This window comes from Paramisgurnus dabryanus, chromosome 9 (assembly GCF_030506205.2).
Source record: "Paramisgurnus dabryanus chromosome 9, PD_genome_1.1, whole genome shotgun sequence".
Lineage (NCBI taxonomy): Eukaryota > Metazoa > Chordata > Actinopteri > Cypriniformes > Cobitidae > Paramisgurnus > Paramisgurnus dabryanus.
The window spans coordinates 16684829-16705258 of record NC_133345.1 but is presented as its reverse complement, the minus strand read 5'-3'; the positions used below and the strand labels follow the sequence as shown (position 1 = coordinate 16705258).

Here is a 20430-nt window from a genome sequence, read left to right as displayed (position 1 = left end):
CCGCGTTTGTCCACAACACTTTTGTCATGTGGTTTTTACATCAGTAAAGGCCTTTTGTTTTTTTGTTTTTTTGCTTAACATCAGTAAAGGTGGTAACAAAGGGTAACGTAGATATTAACGTCATTTACAGGCGACTGCACTGCCCCGTGTCACTGTTTAGGGCAGCAATTTTCTCATAATTTACAAGTAGTTGAAAACATTATAGATTTTGTTAGTAATCAGCTGGACAAAATAATATAACCGGACTAGTGGTTTTTGGATGTTTTACAGCAAATATCTTACAAATTGTACCATTAATATTTCAATTTTTTTCTCTAGGCCTACACTTAAGAGAAAAGTGGTTCACATGCTCATAATGTCAGCAAATCCAAAAGACTAAATTTGCATTGCTTGTGAGCAGTGATGCCACCATGTGGCTCTTGCAAGTATGACATTAGAAGCTAACATATCCAGCCAAGGCAATCATCAAGGTAACCTACTGTATTAAGTAAGTGTTTACCTGCTAACTACTTGGATTTGTTTGTTAATGTCTTGCCTCTTATTTCCTTAGTCTGATGTAAGTCATACCAGCAGTTGGCAAAATGAAGGAAAAATGTGTAACTTGAGAAAAAAATCTTTTAATGCCTAAACACCCTTACGACAATTAACCATGGTTTTACTACAGTAAAAAAAAAAAAAAACATGGTTACTGTAGTAAAACCATGGTAACCACAAAATAACCATGGTTTTGACAACTATGGTTTTCAAAAACCATAGTTAAACCATGGTTAGTTCAGTAAAACCATAGTTTTGCTGATAGTATGCGCCAAAAACCATGGTTACTACACTTTTACCACAATAAAACCATGGTTAATTTTCGTAGGGGCATTTATGCCTCAAGTTTTAGATTTGAAGTAAATTTGGCAAAAGAATGGGACAAGGACTTTTGGTGAGTTTTGGTTAAAGAGCACCTATTTCATTGCCTAAAAACAACGTTATTTTGTGTATTTGGTATAATACAATGTGTTTCCATGGTTTATGGTTCAAAAACACATTATTTTCCACATACCCTATATTTTTGTAGCTCCAGTGAGCAAGAGCAACAATGAGCAAGATGGACCTTTCAGGGTTGGAGATGGGCTTAAAGGTCCAGTGTGTAGATTTTTAGTGGTATCTAGTGGTGAGACTGTGAATTGCAACAAACGGATCAGTCCAAAGCTCACCTCTCCCTTTTGAAACTTTTAGTGAAGCTATGATAGTCGCAACAGGACAAACATGTCATCGCCTGAGACAATGTAGTGATAAAACCCACTCTGTGGAGCAGATTGTCCATTTAGGGCTACTGTAGAAACATGACGGCAACTACCATCTAATGCTGGGTGTGTGCCATGACCCACACAAACAGATTTTCAACCAGAGTCTTGACTGTGAACACAGGAAATCTCACAAAATCTCACAAGATTTCAAAATAAGCATGCCGGACGATATGCAGGAAGAAATTTCAATGATAGTGTTTAGCAATGATTTTCACAGAAATTTCACGCGACAAAAAAGAAAAGGGTTTGGGTGAAGTCATGGAGACAGTGGAAACATGGTCTGTACAAGTTCACTTTGCATCAATTTCACTTTGTGCTGCGCCATGACTGCTTCTGTCTTCCATCATCTCGCTTTCTGATTGGACATTGTTTCGTTTCACGTGATAATCTCAAGAGCGTGCGTGTGTTTGTCCTCGGGGTTCCCCCCCACACATCAGGATTCTGATTGTAAATATTAAACTTTCGCGATCGGGGCCGCTCCAACGTTCTGCCGATCCGGTTCGGACGCTCTTAACACATCTTACACCAAAGGAAAATCTGATAAGATAATCTGTAGAACCATCAAGGTAATCAGGACATAGCTAGGATTGTCAGAAGGGGGGAAATCGACCCAAAATCAGACCGATTATCTTTTGGTGTGTATCCAGCATAAGGGGACCCACACTGAGATAAAAAACGTCTCACTCTTAGGTAATAAAACAATAGAGTTTATTATGTAAGGGCTTTATACACCAGGCTTGTGCACAATTCAGAATTTCAGAATAGGCCTCCATTCAATTCATGAATTGGAATTTGAATTAAATTGACTCCGCCCTACAGGAAGTTGAATTGGAATTGGAATGACAGGAAGTGGAATTAAATTCATGGCAATTCAAAGAAATTCCACAGTCACACAACAGAAAGAATCTCAAATACATTCAGTGTTAGAAAAGTTACTCTGGAAAACTGTTTGGCAACCATTTTAAATACTTAAATCAAACTTAATTATTCGTCATGTGATTAGAGTTTTTAACATTAATTGCTGGGGAAAACATTTCCTGTTAATGTAATCTGTACAAGTAGTTTAAACTAATATAATTTATAGAATATGTAATGAAATCATATCTGACATATACTGAAAGCTTTGTTTTTAACACTTCACTTACTGTATAATATGTATATGAATTTCTTTGAATTTCAGTAGACCCTTTTACAGCCCACGTGATCAAATATCCTGTGTGCGCATTTTGGCAACAGAAGTGCTGTTATTGCCCATTGGTTCTAACGTGTTAACAACTTAGAAAGTTTATTAAAATGGTTTCCCAGCATCAAAATGTCTGGTTGTTGCATTTGGTTGCACTAATATAATATACTAATATACATTTATATATGTATCTGGCAACTTTATTTTTGGCCATCTGCTAACGTCTTCTATCCACTCCACTATTGTACACGGATCTGGTAGCTGTGTTGAAAAAGTCAACTTTTTAAAATAACTTTCTCTGTTTGTGTTGGTTCACTGTTGATTCTTATCATACTTCTGTTGCCTAAATGCACGAGCATACGCTGCCACGTCATCATTGTGTACAAACAGTAAAAGGGTCTATTAAATTGCAATTTTGCTTCCTTAAATTCAAATTCAAATTGTAATTCTAGATCCTGTTTTTGACATAAATTCAAATTAAATTCAAATTTAAGAATTGAATTGGAATTCAGGAGTCATTCTCAATTCAATTCTGAACTGTGCACAAGCCTGTTATACACCACTGATAATATAGTTTATTGCATTTCTGTCAAGAAATCCTACCAAAAGTTACACCTTTAAAATGAACCCCTAAAACTGCTAAGTTTCAACCTGTCTTTCTTTATCTATTTTATATGATTCTTATAAGTGGGGATGATGTTTCAGGATTCCTTACCAAAGTCTCAGACACCTTGTTCATCTGTAGACTCCAGGTACAGGTGGAAAACTGGAAATTAAAGGATTCCTAATGATTTAACAACTATTTTTTCATCCTTCTTATTTATTTCATTTAAAAAAAATATTTTGCTGTAATAGACCTTTCTCACAGTAACCGGGAATACGTAATCGTCGTGTAAGCGGAGTTCCTGTCAAGCGTCAACACACTAGAAAAACATAAACCTGGTAAACTTCGTTAACGGATTTGCCAAATATTACATTTGCTGATGTGACACGACTAATGGAGGAAAACTTTTTCCATGAAGAATTTGTCCATAAATTTCTAGGTAAGTAGAGAGCGAGTCTAACTGTTACTGAACTGTTAACTAAAACGACACATTATAAGTCTCGCCGGATAGCCTGAATCCACTTCTGTATAACTTCACCATCAACAGGGAATTGATGGAACAGATACGGCTTTTTACATTGCCTTGACTGCGGAGGAAGTAGATTTCCGCGACGATTGCGTATTTCCGGTCATAAATACGGAAGTTGTGTGAAAGGTCTATATCTTTTATTTTTTATCCCTTTCAGTGTGAGTCAAACCTTTTTTTTTTGGTCCATTTTACCTGTAAAAGAAAACCTAATTATGCACACCTGAATATAAGGTGTATTTCACTTCCAGCCATCATTAACAATGCTAAATCACTTACAACTGATTATGTAGTTATAAGGATTGATGTGGTCTGAAATTGCTAAAATGTCACATGTTTGCCTAATTCTGCATAAAAATAGAACATGGATTTACATGAATGCTTTTTACAGGTCAAAATCTCATAATTACGGTAATTATGACATGACGTGTATGTGAAGTATGAGCTTAGGTTTTTGGTTTACAATAAGCAGACTTTGTTGTTTTTGTACAAACAGTCACAATCACCAACTTGTAGTTTGCAAACAACCTTAGGTCTGACTTTTCTGATACTCATATAGTTCTACGACAAGAACAATTATTAGCCTAAAAATATATTTCTATAAATAATAATAATAATGTGCCATTCAGATAACTAACACATGTCTGTTTCTAAAGAAATAAGGTAAATGTGCGAACATCCTATTGAGTTATTCTATCGAACAAACCCTGCTGCCTTAAACCTTTACAATTACCTATAATATCACAGAAATGCTAAAAAGAACGAAAGACAAAGACGTCAAGCAGTCTGGTTGTGATGTGCTGGAAAACCCAACCTTTTTATTTTCTACATTTTTGTGACTACAGAAATGCTGAAACATTTTAACACTGAAAAAAGCATGGTGACATCATTACTTGCATCTTTTTTTCTTTTTTCTTGCTTAGCAAACACAGAAGATGATATTGCACGGCATAGAGAACAGTAGCTAACAGGAGAGAAGAAAGAGGAAAAAAAACAAACAGTTCGATAGGAAAGAATAAAAAAATAAGAGCATGACGCATTACAACCTGAGAGTAATACCTACTGCATTCCTCCACTGAAACAGACACAACATACAGAGAAAACAGGCCAAGAGAGAAGAAAGATAACTGAAACGGCTTCATACAAGATTCGAAATGGAAACAAGCACTATAGTTTAGCAAAAGAAAATGTCAGCAAGTTTATTTTTCAGTTTATCAAAACCTTAATCATCCTTCCTTATAATAATCATCGCTGGAAGTGGTCCCTCTTGGACCTACAAAAAAATAAATATCAAAAAATGAAAACATGATTTTGTTTTCCAGCTGATTGTCTTAGGCGCTCTCAGTATTATACGGCACGCAGAGCCAAGCCTTCTATCAAACGGGAACTCCTTTTCCACGACAACCAACTGGGATAGGAATTAATGATTAGAGCAATCCCAACATTCACATATATCGAGCTATCTAAGCTAGACACTACATAAGGGGCGGGGTTGGGGCGGAGCTTAGGTTTGGAAAGAGAAGGGCTGTGTGTTACGTGCCACCTGACCTAGATAGACTGTCATATGAATGAACAGTTCTGTATCTCTGACTCTGTGGTGTAGGAGAGATTCTGGGGAGAGAAAACCAACACTAGAGGCGCTGCACCAGAAGCTCTTTATGGGACATACAGGAAGCCCTCAGTCAGCAAACCTTGAGCTAATGCAATAAACCGACTCTGATTGTACAGCATAGTGAGATGAACAGCTCCGCTATTGTGGGCTTTATGTTTGATCCTGCTTATGTAAGAGACATAATGCTGCTTTCTTCTTTCCATTCTTTGGTATTCTCTGTTCGAAACGGACAAACACAGGCACCCAAAAGTCAATGGTGTGCAATCGTCGTGGCACCAAACTAAATTGCAATCTGTTTGTCTGTGCTTGGGATGTTTACACGAATCTGAGGGTCATAACTATATCATAAAGTCGTGCATTCTGATCAACAAAGGTGTCGCGGTCACATACAGCTAATGCTAACGGATAGCACTTTGAACAATCCGTCGTTGTTTTTCACAATTCTATTTGGTGCCACTAGTTGAGAAGGTCCTTTCACCAAAAGACGTTTGCCCTCCCCATACATGCACACACCAATTCCTGTTTTCTTTACAGATTTATTAGACTTTGCTCATTGTCAGCATACACGTTCGCGCCAAAACTGGCAGATGGAAATAGACAGCGCCAGGTCAATTAAAAACCTGCCCCGCCCACGGCAGACCTGCTGCCTACTAGGCTCCACCCACTCCCCAAACCACACAGCAAAGTGAGCAGGACTTGAAGCCCCCTGTCCCGATTGTACCTTTTAGCAGGAAATGCCCCGATCAATTAAACTAAGCCTGTCTACGTCGTCTTCCCACTATGCCCACTACCCGTGCAGACAGCAAATGACCTCACAAACGCCAGTGCTTTTGAAAAATTACACTACTTTCTCTCGTACCCCCAACCCTCCCCCCCACACACTTTTTGGTTTGTTTAAAAATCTTTGGATGTGCAGCAATACCCATAAAACAACGATTTGAAATACAAAGAACAAATCATTCAGAACATTTAAATAAAATGGAAAAGAAAAAAAACAACACACACCGCCTGCGACGCAACAGAGAGAGGTCGGTCCTCTGGGTCTCTGTGGGCGAACCATTCGGATCTCTGGCAGTGCTTTTGTACATGGGCCAAAGTGCCAGCTAACATACAAACAAAGAGGAATGGAAATTGATCCATATATCTACACTTCAGACATAAGGCTGTAACATAAAAAGTGAATGTCCATTTTTGTTTCGTTTTTGTTTAGTTTTCTCCAAAAACCTACTATGTACAAATCTATATTTTCTACAAATACATAAATTAAAACAGAGATTAAGCCATACAAAATGCAATTAAATAAACAGAAATCACAACACGCTAGTAGAAGAAACATAGAGACACAGTATCACAGCAGTTGGTTTTACCCTGTAAAAAAGAATAGTCGAACATCCTTGGAGTATCGGAATAACACAAAGCTTTAATAAAAAATAAGCTTCTCTTGTCCTTCCTGCAAGTTTCAGTCTGATATCCCAGAAACTCGCCGAAACTGAACACTTTAGCAAAAGCCGTCAAAATAAATACTCAACGCTTTTTTTTAAGTAGTACGGTTACCAAACTAGTTCGGTTTTGCCTTAATCACATAAACTCTCTATACAACAGAACTGTGAAAATTTATTACTATGAGGTATTCAGATATTGACGTGCACGGCCTAATCGGTGGACACACCCACGTATGACGTGGCGAGGGGGCGGGGCAAGCGGCGCTTAAAAGGGAGGTGGGCGGGAGCTTTGGTTTGTCAGCAAAAGAGTCGGAGAAAGCAAGAGAAATTCCTTTGGTATGTTTTCGTTGCATGGTTGCACTGGCAAAAGCACCACGGTGAGAGAGAAGAAATATTCCTCTTTGTTTCTTTGTCAGTGGCCTTTCCACAGGCTGAGGTATTCCGAGAGTTAAAAGGTGGGAGTCGAGAGGTTAACGGCGGTTTAACACTTTGGTTCAAGCAAGGCACTCGTCCTGTGAGTTTAACACATGTCTGCCGAGGGCGCTGTTATGCGAGCAAAAAAGAGGGAGGGAGAGAGCAAAGGAAAGAAGGAGGGCTGGAAAACAGCATCATCTATTCATCCACCTTATCATTCATTTAGGCCGTGCAAAGAGAACAAATCTTTGGTATTCTTTGGTATCATTACTTTGATAGAAATCACGAATGGAAACGGACTGAGGTAGCATCTTTGGTTCACACTATAAATATCAGCAGGTCTTGTCACTTTTTTTCTTTTAATCTACACGAGGAAGCAGCGCTCTTTATATAGGTATGCTTCGATGACTTAATAGTCTTAATACCAAATATATGTTAAAGCTAAACCACACCACACGAGACAACAGGGCCGGATATCTTAGTCTGAATGAGTCTCTTAACACATCACAAACTCTATAATGCTTTCTTCCTAGTTGTGAAATGCATAGAATGCGCTCCCTTTTCTCAAACTGGGTTTCGGGTTCGGCCCCCTGATGTCGTGAAAATGATGCATTAGGCTTGCAAACAGGCTTTTAGCCGGAATGACCTCAATGAGAAATCTAATCTAATATGATATGACATTTTAAGAAGTGACCAGTCATCTGAACTGTTTTTGTGCATTAACATGAAATGAAAATAACGATGGCACTGAAATAAACGTCCTGAGGAATCACACCTGTCTCTGTGGCTCTGCAAACAGTTGACATCGGGTAGGCATCTAGAGATTTTTGGAGGGAGGACGCATGGTTAAAGCATGCCTGCACATTTGCTCAAGACAAAGCAAACAGGTGACAATAAATAACCAAAAACATTATTAGCTATTTCACCCAGAAGAAAGACATAAAAATAAAGTTTTGTTGAACTGATGGATATGAAAATGAAAGGGTGACAGGTGCTGTTTATCTTTGGTTTTTAGCCACTGGCATTGAAATATTTTAAACATAGATTTAAAAGGCAGGTTAAAGCTAGCAAAACATCTCCCTGAAATAATCCCAAGAATGGACTGACGCAGGATTAGGATGTGGCGTGGGTGCGTGCGTACACACAAAGACGTATCTGACAGGTGATTGGGTTAAAATGATATGTAAAATGAATTACCTACTATCCACGTTACCAGATTACACAACACTGAGACACATGATTCAAGGGGGCAGGCTAAAAAGTTTGGCCTGATTTAAAAATACACATGTTTCTTTGGTTCTACCATCTGTGATTAAGAAGAGTCAAGATGGCAAGTGCATATGTATTCTCGGGGTTACTTTTCTAACAAATAGGAAGAAAGCACTATCCTGAGGGCAACCCGTGTCAAGATTCCACACCAGCTAGTCATATTTACGCATTCAGGTTAGATTTGAGGGCCTATTGACTTTAAGGGATGTCTGCAAACGCACAGGTGAGCGTGTGACGTCAGGTCTTGAGACCCGCCTCAGTGACGACACGGAATCTGACATCGGCGTAAATAACAACAAATCATTCCACGTTTGAGACAAATGTCAATCGTTGACGAGGAATAAGTCCGTGAATGAGTCACGTTAAGAGACACGAGGAGGTGTGTTGAGATGGGCGCGACCAGTGATTGGAGTGTAACTTCATTTTTGTTTTTTTTGTTTTTTTGCAGTATGTCAGACACGGACGAACAAAGTCCTAAATGCGGGTCAAAGGAGTCTTTGGTGTTTTCTCTTTGGATATTATAAATATCGTTTTTGTACAAGTTTTAAGGGCAAAACGCTGTCTAAAATTGTCTCTTTGTAAGTGTTCTTTGTTTAAAGCTTTTCCACCGAAGTTTGTTTGTTTTTCCTCCATCACGCTTTGGTACAAGTGCTTGAGGAGTTGACCGGGTTCGAGCTGCCGTCGTCCAGCCACTTATCTAGGCTCCGCCGACGCGCGTTCATGAAGAAGTTGCTGACGGTCGCGAGCTCCAGGCCCAGCTGCTGAGAGATGGTGATTTGTAACTCTTTGGACGGGCGCTTGTTCTCTTTGAATATTGCATGTAAAGTCCGACGCTGGACGTCGGTGAAGACCAACCGGGGCTTCTTGGAGACACTCCCCCGCTCGCCTTTACCGTGCTCCAGCTCCTTTCTCTTGCACGCTGAAACAACAAAAGATTGACATGCAAGAGTCAGACTTAAACTCACAAATCTTTGCCAGACAAATATGAAACATCAATATGGTGCATTCTGGAGCAGGCCCATTTATTTGTAGATTTTATGCTTTTAACATATTAAACATGTCTTTAAACGCAAATAAAAAATATGGTTCTTCGTTTAAAAAAACAAAACAAAACTAACAAAAAAACAAAGGCATGCGACAATGCATATAGAGGGAACTGTCCATGGTACTGATTACATACACAATCACACGCAGCCAACCAGAAAACATAGTGTCTGTAGATGAATAAAAACGAATATCAATTTATGAAATATATATTTAAATACTCGCGTTCCTACAAATATTACAACTTTCTGTTTGCTTTACAGTGGACGGCATAACTGTTAAAGAGGAGACCACAAGGTGGCGCAACGAGCTTAACAAATACGGGTTGTGGCGCGACCCCTGTCCAGCAAGGTATTTACTTAAATAGCCTACTAAATGCACCAGCACCAGTGTGTTTCCATAAACGTACACGTTGTTAATATTTAAATAACATTTCTGCATTTCTATGTCTGATTCAATTTGCATATTACATGCATTATTATATCAGTTACAGTTTTATTTTCAACCCAGCGTTTGGTAAAAATGGCACGAACCTAGCTGATTGGTTAAATTAACCCTATAAGAATGTTTATATTTGACCCAACAATGGGTTAAAACAACCCAGCATTTTGGGTCCAAACAACCCAGCCTAGGTTAGAGTATAAACCAAAGGGTTTGTTTTTTCCTTTTTTGACCAAAGCGCAAGGTTAAAAATAACCCAGCATTTGATATAAGCTAATTAATTAGATAATTCTTATTTTAAAATATATGAACTATAATATAGTTTTTATATAAATAAAACTGCATATATATTTTATATACGTACTTTCAGTTGCTATTTATGCTTTATAAACATCTTAACCCTTTTATTACACTATATCTATGTTTTGTAGCATAAACGTGTTTTTTAATATAAATTTTATATCAATTTTGAGCCAATATAGATGTGTAAAAAACAACCAAACTATTCACGGGGACAGTTTCAAAACTTTGGGTAAATATTAACAAAAGCAAATGAGCTCGCTATCAGGTGCCATAAATCAAAACTGTGTCCATACACAAGGCCGCTGTGACGAGACTGATGCAGATTCCCAGGGAAATAACTGCGAACGTTTTTATCCTTCAACACAGTTGATCATCACAGATACTGTTTGTCTGCAAATCATTAGTCAGGCGCCAGATAAGCGCGCATACGAGGGCGCGTCCACGGTCACTTGTTTCACAAAGTGGCTCCAGCATCACATTGAGACCTCTTACGATCTATAATAGCAGTTAATAAACACGGTGCTATACACCCATAATAATAATAAACATAACACATATCATACAGCGTAATAACATATGAACAGATTTGTAGTAGTTCGGGCATGCAAACCTTAATATGGAAATCTATTAAATTTCGTTATATTTAAATGTACGTTAATACAAGAAAATATAAATAATAAGAAAATATAACAGAGGAAGGATCAAATTTATGGATAATATGAATATTTATATTTGGTTAAGTCAGTTATAAGTTAGACGCTTTTCTGCCAATTGTCGGGTATCTTAGATTTCTTTGCCTTAATTCAATAATAATAATAATAATAATAATCTATTTAACGCAATAACATACTAACTAATAATAAATTAGGTCAAATAATGTTATGTGTCATAATAGAACAAGACAGAGATTTCTTCTGTGTTTTTCAAAATAATGTTTAAAAAGTATTTAAATAAAGTTTTAAACACAAGCAAATATTAAAAAAGCCAAACAAGTTTCAAATATGAGAAACACATTTCAGGAAAAATACAAAGAGACGTCAGCGAGAAAATCGCCAGTATTAAAATCATGAGACTGTTTTGTGTAAAAGAGCTGTAAAGTGAAATACTGCTGAGTGGTCTACTGTCTTACATTACTAAGGAAAAGGAGAAGGGAACCGCATTTGAATAATCAATATACCAATTCTATATTTACCTCTCTGTAGGCCGATCACATACCCTCAGCCACGTGTACTTAATCAATAATATACATCACATTCACTCATTCCAATATAATTTCACGGAATTAGAAAATAGACTCACTATATCAAAAGAAAACGAATGTAACTGACATATAACAACAACTAAAACAGCAGTTCAATAAAAATAATAATTATAATAATAATCAGAAGAAAAAGGAAAAAATAAGAAAAATAAGAACGCAACTCTTTTTTTCAAACATGGAAATATTTTCATTAAATAAAACTTAAAATACAATAAGTTAATGAGAAAGCAAAATGTATTCTGTACATTCTGTAAATTAAATGATCTGATTAAAACGTGTGAAACCCTATAAGAATATAAAAGACGTGATGCAAAAACCCATAAGAGGGCATACAAGCTAAATCTCAGGCAAAACCAAACGAACAAATTCAGCCAAACCTTATAGGCCTATGCCGTTACACTGATCATAATACAATCTAAACTAAGTTGAAGTAATGCATAAGCCCAGACATATATAATTACACACACACACAGAGATCACTGAAATCGCCATAAACCTGTCCTTCTCATTTAAATCCATCTTTTACCATCAAACGTAAATTGCAAAAATTTTTTTTCAGAATTGTTTTTTTCTTTCATGCATAAATAAATTTTTTACTCTTGAATATGGCATATAGGCTACCATGAGTGCAGCAAAAACCGAGATACACTGCTATTGGAGATGCTCTTGTCTGTTTTCGCTGCTGGCTCTGAACGGATCAGTGGCCCCCAAAGCCACCCAATTGATTCTAATTCTCATGAGGCGAATTAATGGAGGCCCAATCAGTTAATTAAGAAAAGCTTCACAGCGAGCACGCCAGTCGAGCTGGACAATGGATAAAAAGATCCGACTATAAGACAGAAGAAAAACATGTTCCTTCTCTGCAAACCAAAACACACTGCGACACGCTTTCAAAGCCCATTTCAGCAGTGCGCGCACACACACCCCAACACGGTTGTGCGCGTATTTGCGCAAGATCAGTCGAAAAGACACATGCATTACATATGTCCACATGTAAATATTACATGCAGTTATAAACAGGTTGATCAATGACCATAAACGGATGGACGACTGGACAGTGGGCCAGTCTAATTTATTTTCACATGGAGACAATGGGACTGTAGCCATAGCTTCCCATGCATACATTTCTGATCACAAACTATTTCACTATTTATGTCGGTCCATGTTTCCTCGGTCGATGTTGTAATTCAACCTTCACGCAACACATTGCTCGTCAAATAGCCCAAAACAAACAACAGGCCAAAACAAACCCATTCCTAACGATTTATATCTAAGGGATCACTTTACCCAGGTGGTCAATATTACGCGCCGAGAGCACACGCTTGAGTTTGAAGGTATCGAAGTACAACGAAGGGGCAATGCTAGAATGACAATAATAAAAACTAGGAAGCCTTGTGCAAAATAATGATTCATGTATAGGCCACTTATTGATGCGTGTGAAGAACTGCAATGAGTGTGATACAGATGACAAGATAAGAAGTGTGTATTACCTATTGTTCTCTCACCTGCGAGCCTGAGCGCCGACATTCTCTGAAACTCAGGCTCCTGCAGCCATTTCCACATTCTGCGAAAGGTCTCTCGGCCGGACTTGAGCTTGCTCCACGGTTTAGGGTTCCGAAGCAGGTCCGAAAGCGTCCCCTGCGAGCGGCACAGCACCCTCTGCGCGAAGATAGCCTGCGGGATGCTGTATCTTTTCAGTTCCGTCGTGATCCTCTGGGCCACTTCTTTGGTATTGACCTCTTCCATCTGACCCGAATTGCTGCCGTTATTGAGCTGCGATCCGGGCATGGAAGAGTGGTTTTGCTCCCGTGTGGAGCCCAGCACCTGGCCGTGGCCCTGGGCGTTAAGATGGGCGTGAGGGTGATGATGGATGCCATTTATCTGTACCATGCTCGCCGAGGACGCGCTCATGTGCTGCTCCCCGTGTCGAGCCAGCATCGCGGGGTGGTGTGCCTCGAATCCGTTGGGCGTAAGCATCTTCTCGGCGGGCATGGTGGCCCCGGGGTGCGCGTAAGGCGGCAGACCTTGCTGGGAGTTGTGGATGCCGCTCAGTCCAGACCCAGACAGGGGCGATAGGCTCTGTCCCATGCTGGTCACGTCCTTGTGGTAAGGAGAGTAGAGATTGTTCATCGGGGCCAGACCCCTATCGTCCCTCATCAAGGTAAAGCTCCCGCTGACGTTGCCCGGAATCCTTTGGTGCGGGTGATGATGGTGGTGGTGATGGTGGTGATGATGGTGATGGGGGAATTTGTCGGAGACGGTGGAGATCGGCGGTAAGGGCTGTAACGGGGTGAGGGTTGTGTAGGTGCTGCTCATGCTCATCCCGGGGGGAGCCTCGCACGCCATGCCCATGGCCGGGTGCAGGTGGGTGGCGAGCCCGGGGTGCTCCGGGGGCCGGTGATGATGATAGTCGCCGCTGTCCAGGATTGATGCCATACCCATGGAGCGCGCATGGGCTGACAGACTGCTCCGATGGCTTCTGTGATGAGAGCTGTCTCCGGTCATGAGATCCGCTGCGCTGGGTTCATGGCTGATTCCGTGCAGATCGCCAATGTTCTCCATAGACAGCTGGGCGTTCATTATACGTGCAAGCGAGTGGACAAATCATCTATCTGATATAGCGGAGCAGTGTCCAAAGAAGTGCGCTCATCAGAAAAAAAGTTCCGGTTTTTGTATCTCTTTTGTCTTAAATACCGTTTCTTTCCTTTATATATTTTTTTTCTTTTCTTTTTGGTATGTGTTATAAAGTTTTGTAATTTTTCTGACCGCCTCGGTGAAGAAATGTTAAGGCCCCCGTTCCTTCAGCAGTGCATGGTGTCAGTGTGCTCGCGTCCCTCGCCATCTCTTGCCATGTCTGCTGTTGTTTCGCTCGCTGCTCGGTGCTGCGGCTGCCGCTCCACACTCCCGAGCATGCGCGCTGCTCCCAGCCCTCTGACGTCACTTATTAAGGAAGTTGCACCCCGTTTCTATTAAACAGGAATACCTCCTCCTGGGCATATACTGTAGCTTGAGTAGCCTATAACCTCACATCAACCATTATAAAATATCAACAAATTGTTTAATTATGCCTTATTATTTGGATGAACCATATAAAGTTCGATCCTAAACGACTATAATACATGAAATAAAGGCAATTAATTCAGAGAGCCTCCTTAATGGATCCAGTAAACATATTTCCGGGTTTACCTGAGGGCTCTGCATATTTAACATGCAAAGTAATGTTTACATACATTCAGGTACGACAGCAAAAAGGTAGGCTATACAATACATGAAAATATTATCGGAAGATGTAAAGATTTTCAAATTGCAAGCAATTAAATAAACCAAACACTCTTTATAACATATACTTTATTATTACACAAAAAATCCAAACATCCAGATTGCCGAATGTGAGTCATCCTGTAGCATGCAGAGTTGGACTTTTAGAGGGATCAGGCACAGACGGACTGGTAATAGGCAGAGAAAGGCTGGACAGATGTTTCTATTGTTGTGCTATTAAGAGTAACGAACCAAGCCATCAGGAGTGAGTCCCGCTTCCGTGGCCTGGCGGAATAATGACACAGCACATTACGTTTCATGGGTGAACTTCATTCTGGACCTAAATGAGCAGGCAACCCTGTTTATTTTTAGGAAAAACATATCAAATCAACGAAAGCTGTTTTGTGGGGCTATTGGACTGGCAAAAAATCGTTTGAAAACAAATCACAAAATACACAAAAATATTTACAATATACACTTATAAAATTAAAGTGCCCAGAAATTAAATGCAGAATAAAATTAAAATTAAACTCATTTTTGGTTCCCCAACCATTCAGTCTTGAACCACTTGTCATTACCTTTTTTTTTTTTATAGTTTTTTATATACCCCCTTGCAACTAAAAAAAGCTTTGGTAAAGATTGGGCAAAAGCGGCTGCTAAATGACTAAATTGTAAGACAGAAAGGTTTTGCTGATGTTAAAGGTTTCTTTATAAACACAGACTACCGCAAAAACAGCTCTTGTATGGCATGGTGTTAAACATGTATTTAAAAAGTGTGTACTGCACAAATAAAAACAACTCAAATCTCAATACGGTTTTGAGGGTTGCCATTACATAAATACATAACATAAATATTATCAGGACAGTTATAAAACCCCCTCCCCACCCATACACACAGAGATATCACCTTGCACGACTTCACATTGTTAATAGTTAAATTCGACTCCAAAAGTCAGTTTCATATGCATTCAAGCGAGAGAATGAGATAACTGGACAGTTAAGAGCCCGGCGAAAGCGTCCAAGCCCGGGTGGGGTGACAGCTTGCAGCGGTCAGTCCTGAGGGGCCCCTGCTTTTGGGCCCCGCTCGCGCTCGTTGGGGACATGTCAAAGGTGACGCTTCAAGACTCCTGAAGCTAACAGCTGCGAGGGAGAGCGACAGATTAACTTTTTCAGACTTTTTCTTGATTCTTAGGGACCTGCTTAGTGACAAAACACACATACATCTGTCAGGGTCAAGAACAATACCACAAAGATTAACGAGTTAAGAAGAACAATGAAAAGAATGAATCAGTTAAATTGCGACAAATTAGAAGTCAACTCAGATCGTTAATGAAGATTTGACAAGATATACTCGTACTATTTATAATAATTATTATTATTATTATATTTATTAAAGCTTGTATTGAAAGGTAAAGTGTAATGATTCGTAGAAGTCTATTCAGAGGGAAAAAACTGTTTTATGTGAAATATTATAAAAACACATTATTATTTAAAAATAAAATAAACATATATTTACAGTGATTTACAGTAGTGGTAACAAACACACAATTTTAACACGCTATAATTTGTTTCACATAAACAAAAGGGCAAGCCGTACAGTGCAGGCTTTGCATTATCACCATCGACCATTAATTTGATGAAAAAGATCGTATTCAAGCACGAAATTTAGCAGCAAGCCACATCTGCGCACATTCTCATAGTGGTCGATATTTTTCATTCGCACTCGTGTCTCCGTGACGTGCCCAGCGGTGTGTGTGTGCGGGTGTGCGAGTGGGGGTTTATGGAGGGTCTTTCTGTTGAGGCCTACACCTATATTTGTCTCTTTTAGCATCTAAAACCTGAATTTACATGTCTTTTAACTGTATACATGATCGGTGACATAAGAGAAACGCACATAAATAGGAGAAATCAATCTCAAAAAAATATAAATGTAAACATTTTTCATTTCAATATTTATAATACTGTTAATTAAATTTAAAATCTTATGTGGAATTGATTATTTTAAAAAAAATTGTCATTTAAAATATTAAATAAAAAAAATCTATGATATATTAGATGTCTGTAAAATAGAAAAAATATAGCCTATTTTTTTAAAAACATAAAAATAAAAGATGATAAAAAGAAATAAAATATGTTTTTAGAATTCTCAAAGCAAGTTTAAATGTTCCTACGAGTTTTGTTATAAGCTGATTAAAAGGAACATAGATGAGACAGAGAAGGGAGTGCCAATGAGGAAAATATCGATTATAAAAAAATACTCTTCGTTTAACATTTCTTAATGGGGTAGGTGCACTCACTCACAAAGAATATTCAATTATTTAAAGACTTCTGCCCTGAACTTTTCCTCAAATCGTTAATTGGGCGCCTGTGTTTTTTATATGCGGAGAAGAGTTTTAAAGCTCCTCTACTTTAAATATGAATCAAAGGCAAACCTGAGCACTGTAATGTCACTAAACTGCAGCGGCGATCGATTCAGAACCAAACATTAACAAGACAGGTTAGTGCTTATTTAGAAATAAATATTTGTAAATATTATTGTTTGTGATTAACATATTCGTCAACAATCAAACAATGATTTAAATCTTTACGTCAACCACGTTTATGTTTCTTCTATATTGCGCAATAAAATATAAAAAAATTGAATTATGCAGAAAAACTTTTCCACTGTAAGTAAGACACAATAAAACTTTGGTTTATAATTAAAATGTACTTTTAAATCGTACATTTTCTTAGATATTCTTAGATAGTCATATTTCTTCTTATTATTCTTATTAATATTATTAGTAGTAGAAATTATCAGTGTATTAATTATAACTTGTTTTGTGTGAAATATATATGCAAAACTTGTGAACAGCGGGGTATTGCATTTAAAAGACAAGAAACTTTTACGAACATAATTCTCCAGGGGCTCATATTAATTCTTTTGATTTATAATTACAGTATATCAATTCAACAATGATTTATTTATGTACTATGAGTGTCCACTAATGGATGAGCCTTCACAAATTAAACGGCAAAGGGGAAACAATTTAATATCTAAGACGCAAGCCTTAAAATAAGGCCTCTGAGATATTTCTTTTTGAAATATGGATTATTGTTATCTGTAAGATTCACCGGTCTCAGGGCTTTCAGGAAAGGGGGTGATTGAAATATGCAACAATCGATTCTAGATTACATTAGCGGATCAATTTCTTTCAATTGAAAGTAGAGTGAAAAGATACAATTACAGCAACACTTTGGATGAAATAAGTAACTGGAAGTGTTAATTGATTGATTTAACGGGATCAGTTGAAGCTCATTCGAAACTAATGTGTCCAACAAGCACTAATAAATTCAGCTGGCCTATTTTGATTCAACAATATTTTCAATTTCTACACGTGTGGAATCAATAAATCGACTTCTTAAAAAATGTTTTTCAGATCTAGCCGTGTTTCTTCTAATAAAAAACGTGTTGCATAAATTAATGGTTATAATTTGATCTAAAATTGTCTCGACAATACCAGCAAAGGTTGTGTAAAATTAAACGCATTACAAAGTCAAATATAAAAATGTATAAAACAAAGATAAGACAATACATGTTTTATAAAGCCGCATTTGCCGAAAACACCTGATGTTGTTGTAATTTTTAGGACCAAATCTGGACTGATGTGTTGTTGACCCCTAAATAAAATAAAATCGACAGTCTATGAATTCAAGTAATTATTTTCAACTGTAATCTTGTGAATGTCCACAACCAATTTATTCAAAATCATCACGACACTCTCCACTTGCATGGCATTGCTAAAAATAATAATCCAGTAAAACCTCCAGAAATTATGATTTATGTAATGTATAAGTTGCTTCCCATTTTAGATAATACGTTGTATTATATTTATAAAAAAGTTTTATTTAAAGTCAAGAAGTATTGTTAATATAATTAGCTATACTTTATACAACAGAAGTGTATTTGCTGCCCTTGTTTAGAACGGGAGTAAGTGTGAAAACACTATAGGAGCACACACATATATTATGTTAATGCCATGCCATCACATTTTTAAAAGAGTGCCATAGTTTGTATGAAAAACTCACAATAGCCTACATTTGAGGATGGGCATATGTTTCAACTAAACACTAAATGAATATCAGGAAGTATATTTATGGTTTATCAATACATACGTAAAATAGGCCAATGTATTTTAGATTTGACTGGCCATTTTTTAAAGCAAACAGAACGACCATTCTCTTTTTTCTTGTTTATCTCTCTAAATTACTTGCTGAAACTTACAGAAAATGTAAGAACTCTGATTGCAGTGCTTGGTATAATGGGTGTGTACAGACAGACGTGAATCCATTCAGATACATAAACACACGAGCCTTAACCTGATTATCATAATTAATAAGGATAACAGGTGACATTTAGTGACCCGACGCGGCAGATATTTTTAAAGGCTGTTTCTGATCCAATTATAATGAGGCATTGAAACACGAACCCTCGAACCACGCTCATCTGCAAACACAGATATGTGCCACAGTTCAGACACACCCCACTCTACAGTAAGATGTGCATGGATTCTTTAACTCATGGATGCACGATTTTACACGGATTATTCTGAATATGTGATATGGGAAGTGTGATACAGCGCATCATTTATTTCACTGCGGCAGTTTTTTTTAAATAGTGATAAACATGGACATGTTTTAAACACTAGTCTTCAATATCAGTAAACTGTGCAGCACGCCAAATGTCACCGCATCTAGTACCCAAAACAACATATATAGTCATCACACAGAGATTCTTGTCCTCTACACATACACACACACACACACACACACACACACACACACACACACACACACACACACACACACACACACACACACAGGAATACACCGACACGCACACACGCGCGCGCTCGCGCACACACACATACACACTTTCCATGCTTACCGACACGAAGCGCTCTTTAAAACAGGATTTCACTTCCATCGCCAAAGACATTATCAATGCCAAACCGTGCACAAACATGTACCTGTAAGTTTTTATCTGTCGTCCACAGTTTTTCATTTTGCATAAATCATTTGATGGACAGTTTGTTCGCTAGGTTCCGTTGGCTAAGCGCTTCGTGCATCCATCCCGACCGTCTCTTTCAGCTGGATAATCGCTTGCCTTCATTTCCACGATCAAATCACAGCATCCACGGGCAAAAACTCCGTATCTGTCGGCGTTGTTGACTCGTTGCAAGGCTCTTTATTCTGCCTTATCCGTGCATTTAAAGATGCGCGTGCATTTGAATAGCCGAGCGAGCGCTTATGGATCCGGCGCGAGCTGAAAGAGAATCAGTATGCAAATTATTTCAGTAACAATCGAAATGTTCGATCTGTGATCTGCGCACTCGCGTCTCTCCCTCACATACACACGGCAAGCGCTTTCTCCATAAACATTAGACTGTGAAAATGTTTTATACACACAATAATACTCTGTTCTATATCCACATTTTTTTTATCAACATATTGATCATTTAGAGATGCCGGAAAGCGTTGATTAAAACCAATCAATTTGTTTTAAAATATGACAACAACAGAAGATTTAAAAATGTGAATTCAATATGACATTAAATAAAAAGGCAATTATAATATAATATTATTATTTTAAAACACTGCATGAATACGGCAAAACAAGAATAAAGGTGCTTAAAAGGTGCTTCATAGAAGAACCTTTTTTGGTTCCTCAAAGAACCATTTAGTTAAACGTTCTTTAAAGAAAAACATATTTATACATTTTATAATCTGTAGAACCCT

The 20430-nt window shown here is 38.1% G+C and overlaps 1 protein-coding gene across 2 annotated transcripts; it reads right to left on the bottom strand.

Moving 5' to 3' along the window:
- Positions 1–4393: 4393 nt before the first annotated feature.
- Positions 4394–14387, bottom strand: onecut1 (one cut homeobox 1). Of its 2 annotated transcripts, none has more exons than XM_065251329.2 (2): positions 12900–14387; positions 4394–9264 (listed from the first exon to the last, which is right to left on the bottom strand). In XM_065251329.2, the coding sequence occupies exons 1-2, from the start codon at positions 13972–13974 to the stop codon at positions 8978–8980; spliced, it is 1362 nt and encodes a 453-aa protein (XP_065107401.1). In that variant the 5' UTR covers positions 13975–14387; the 3' UTR covers positions 4394–8977. The 2 variants fall into 2 exon arrangements, with proteins under 2 accessions (XP_065107401.1, XP_065107400.1); XM_065251328.2 differs by having other exon boundaries at positions 12885–14318.
- Positions 14388–20430: the final 6043 nt, after the last annotated feature.

Excerpts from the sequence above, each read along its gene's own strand:
- onecut1 (XM_065251328.2), bottom strand. The coding sequence starts at position 13,974 with ATGAACGCCCAGCTGTCTATGGAGAACATTGGCGATCTGCACGGAATC. Across the intron at positions 9,265-12,884 it reads CGCAGGTGAGAGAACAATAG|CGTGCAAGAGAAAGGAGCTG; the intron begins GTAATACACACT and ends TTGTTGTTTCAG.